At 39.9% G+C, this 3,578-nt stretch overlaps 1 protein-coding gene across 2 annotated transcripts in view; it reads left to right on the top strand.

The window, feature by feature from the left end:
- Nucleotides 1–551: 551 nt before the first annotated feature.
- LOC107086787 (rho guanine nucleotide exchange factor 25-like) overlaps nucleotides 552–3,578 on the top strand; it is a 74,849-nt gene continuing 71,822 nt past the window's right edge. For both annotated transcript variants that reach the window (XM_015377963.1, XM_015377962.1), the window contains exons 1-2: nucleotides 552–985; nucleotides 2,312–2,450. In XM_015377963.1, coding sequence (XP_015233449.1) covers nucleotides 890–985; nucleotides 2,312–2,450 — 235 coding nt within the window. In that variant the 5' untranslated portion in view covers nucleotides 552–889. The remainder of the gene's footprint in view (nucleotides 986–2,311; nucleotides 2,451–3,578) is intronic.

Genomic DNA, 3,578 nt, shown 5'->3' with positions numbered 1-3,578 from the left:
CAGTACTTCCACTTTTACCAGAGTATTTTTTAACACAAATATCTGTACTTTTACTCAAGTACGGAAAGTGAGTACTTTTGCCATCTCTGACTATTTTGATGTGAAAAGTGGTGAGTATGATATTAGCGATACAAACTGGTGACATTTAGTTAAATGTCTACCGTATGTTTCCCGTGCCATGCACTCATGCTGAAGAGTTCATTCATTCCATGTGTTGTTGTCTGAGACCTTTACACAGTTATAGTGAGTTTGTGCACTTTGCTGTGATATGATTAAGATAACAACTAGATCATAGCAATAACAAAAAGATTAATTTAGTTTAAAATGGGCAGAGTTTTAAAGACAAGAAGGACGGGCAGCGAGAGGAAAGGGAGAATAATAGAAGGAGGTGAAGGTTTGGGAGGGGCGAGGTGATCTTCTTTGACCAATGAAGATTCAGTAAGAAAGTTTCAGGGAGGGAGATGTGAAAAGTCACTCTTATTTTTTGGCTTCAGGGAAGGCAACAGAAAGGCAGCTTCACAGACATAGTTGCTAAATGAAAAATTTCCACATACATGGGGCTATAAAAGATGACTCATCAATAACTAAAAAAGGAGGCCCTTTGGAGTCTACTTTTGTCACCAGGAAAATCTCCCCCTGACAGAGAAAGGATGAGATTCACTGGCATCAGGCAGGACAGACTTAATTCACTGGAATGAGAAAGGGACAAGATCTTAAGGGTTTTGTGGAAGTACACACTCCCAGGTCTGGACACACGTAAGCACTCCTCCTCTTCCTGGATCAGTTGTTCTTATGCATCAGGCTTCAGTGTAGGAAGAGGTGGGCTTAGCTCCACACTGTGGCACAGTCTGAGAGGAGTTAAGGCTTTTTAGGAGAGCAGACAAAGAGGATGAAGTCTCTGCAGAAGAATCAGGGACGCACTGACCAGATGTTTGGAGCCATGGCTGATGTGCTCACTTCTGTGGCAATGCCCAAACAGCAATGGGTGAGTTACATCTCTGCTGTGTATGACTTGTGAGGGTGTCTGGTAATGGTTACTGTATAAGAAAGCATCATTACCACATTAACACAGGAAGCCACATATATGAAGCTGTTTTTTTTCTGGGCTTGGAGATCACGGCATTTTATTTCTGGCTTACTGTCTTTCATTTCAGACATATTTAAATTTTTTTGCCATAACTTGTTTTTTGCACCTAAATGGTCAAGATAGACAAGCAGGGGGGGACGTCTTGTCCCTGTTCAGTGCTTGGGAGGAATTTGGATGTTTCTGGGGAAGAGGAAGCAGAGTGGAGACGAAGAAAACACGTGACCATAAACAAAGTCATGCTGTTGTAGTGTCTCTCTCTCAGACTTTTGCAAAGCTTTTCTGTTACAACTTTTCTCTCTTTCTAAAATTCATCCTTACAGAAAAAAGACACAACTAATCTAATTTTTTTACAGTAGCCATTTATGATGACAGACATGATGACCGATTGATTTGAGCAGGTTATGACTGTAGCACTGATCAGTTGTCATGCTTTTCTAGAAAATAAAGGACAACAGCAAAATAGATTGATATTAAAAATCTAAAAATAATAGAAAGATTAGAGCATGATGCAGTGTCAGGTTCGAGGCTTTACAAAGAAAGAAATTAAGTATAAAATGACCCTAAGAATATGGATAATTTAAAACAGGAGGAAGTTATTCATACAATAATATTTGAGTTTGCAAAACTTAAGGGATTGAAGTGCTTTTGTGACACACAAATTTAAAGATTTTCACAGCATATTTATGAAAGATTTGCAATTTCCGTTTGTGGTACAAATTAATAGTAAGGATCTTAGAAGAGAGCCTTGAGAAACAATACATTTTTATTAGCTGAGATTCTATTTGTGAGCACACATTCATATAGACATTTTTTCTTGTGAAAAAAATTAAGAACTAAAGAATGCAGGAATAAGAGCAAATTATTTGTTTATCACCACAAATCATTTCCCCTCCTGATAAACAGACACTCAGAGTGAATCTAATCTGTTCGCCTATCTGCAAAATGGAGATAATAACAGTGCTTTGTCAATTTGTACCTCAGTGCTTCTGGGGTTTAAATACAGACTGGAACTACTTTCTCTGCGGCAAAAGTAGGGGCTCATTTCCATCGCATTCCAGCTTTGTGTGTAATGGAGAACTGGATGAAAAAGTTGCAGGGAATTGTGGAAAAAAACATCAGCCACTGGTATATTGTTCTGTGGTTTTATGGCCATAAGTGCTCGCTGCAATCTTACAATCCTTAAGAGCAGAGCTCCTTTGCTGACAATGGCATCTCTGTGTGTAGCTCTCAGATGGGGGCGAGGCAGACCTCTCATCAGGCGAGGTGGAGAAGGTACCTGTGATGGGCCAGTGGGATCAAGACGGGCCAGAGTGGGATCAACAGGCCACAGCAACACAAAACCAAGAGGGGAGTGAAAAGACAGGTAAGACCTGAAAAAGTTGTTCTAGTTGTATTTTTGTGGCCAAAGACCTTCAGCCCTGTTCAAACAAGAGCCCTCACCAAACCAGTCAGAGCTAAGCCATGTGCCGAAACGCAAACTTCAAGATCCAGCTTTGATTTATTTTTGGAAACATCTCAGATTTCTCTGCAGCAAAGTCCTGAAAGAGCACTGACATTGATTTATACAGCAGCAAACAAACATACAACACTGATGTGCTCCAACAGAAGCCAGGGTAATAAACATGCATGGATCTACCGGTGTGCTTGTAAAAAACATGAAGGAGCAGCCAGACTTTCTGCATGCTGCCCATATGTGAATTGAAACAGGCCAAGATCCCATCTGCCATATCTGATGGATGCTATTAGGCAATAATAACTTCAAGGAAAGTATCAGATTGGAGGCACCTGAAAGTTAGCGGTTTACTTTTTATTAAACTCCATCTACTGGATCCACTATTAGTACTGATGGTAGTAAATTGCTTTGGTATAATTTACCATCTATAAGTACGTTTGAGAGATAAAGAGAGAAGGAGTTCTTGTGTGCACACATACACAAGCAATTCTTTCCAGATGGGGCAGGAAAAACACACGACTGCTTCCCTTCTACTTTCTGCCCCATCAGTGGTGCAACTTCTTTTCATTTTGCTGCAAAGGGCTTGCGTGTGTTGTTATATTTTCCAGTGGGATATGGAACAAAGGAAGCTTTGTGGCTGGATCTGGATTTGGGTTCGAGGGAATATGTATAGATAAATATATAAAAGGGCTCAGAGGAAGCCGTCAGCAATGCTTATCTGTAATAGTTTCACTCAGGGTTGCAGTACTGTTGAAGTTAATGCACCCAAAATATTGTTTTTGGTCACAGTTTCCACTCCAAAAAAAAAGTAAGCTGGAAAAGGTATCTCTAGGGGAGCAGAAAGAGGGTGAAAAGGTTAATGGAAATTGTTAATTTTTAGTCAGGAGTAGCTTTTTAGAATAGCTAGTTTTCTTCTGGGAAATACATGGATAGTCAGTAAAGTGTTATGTTAAACATCCACACGTTAAAGTCAAAACAACTTATTAATGGTCCAATTCATCCATCCATCGATCCATCGATCCATCCATCCATCCATCC

This window comes from Cyprinodon variegatus, unplaced genomic scaffold (genome assembly GCF_000732505.1).
Source record: "Cyprinodon variegatus isolate N-32 unplaced genomic scaffold, C_variegatus-1.0 Scaffold161, whole genome shotgun sequence".
Lineage (NCBI taxonomy): Eukaryota > Metazoa > Chordata > Actinopteri > Cyprinodontiformes > Cyprinodontidae > Cyprinodon > Cyprinodon variegatus.
The sequence above is the reverse complement of the archived record's forward strand: the minus strand, read 5'-3'. Positions and strand labels throughout refer to the sequence as shown.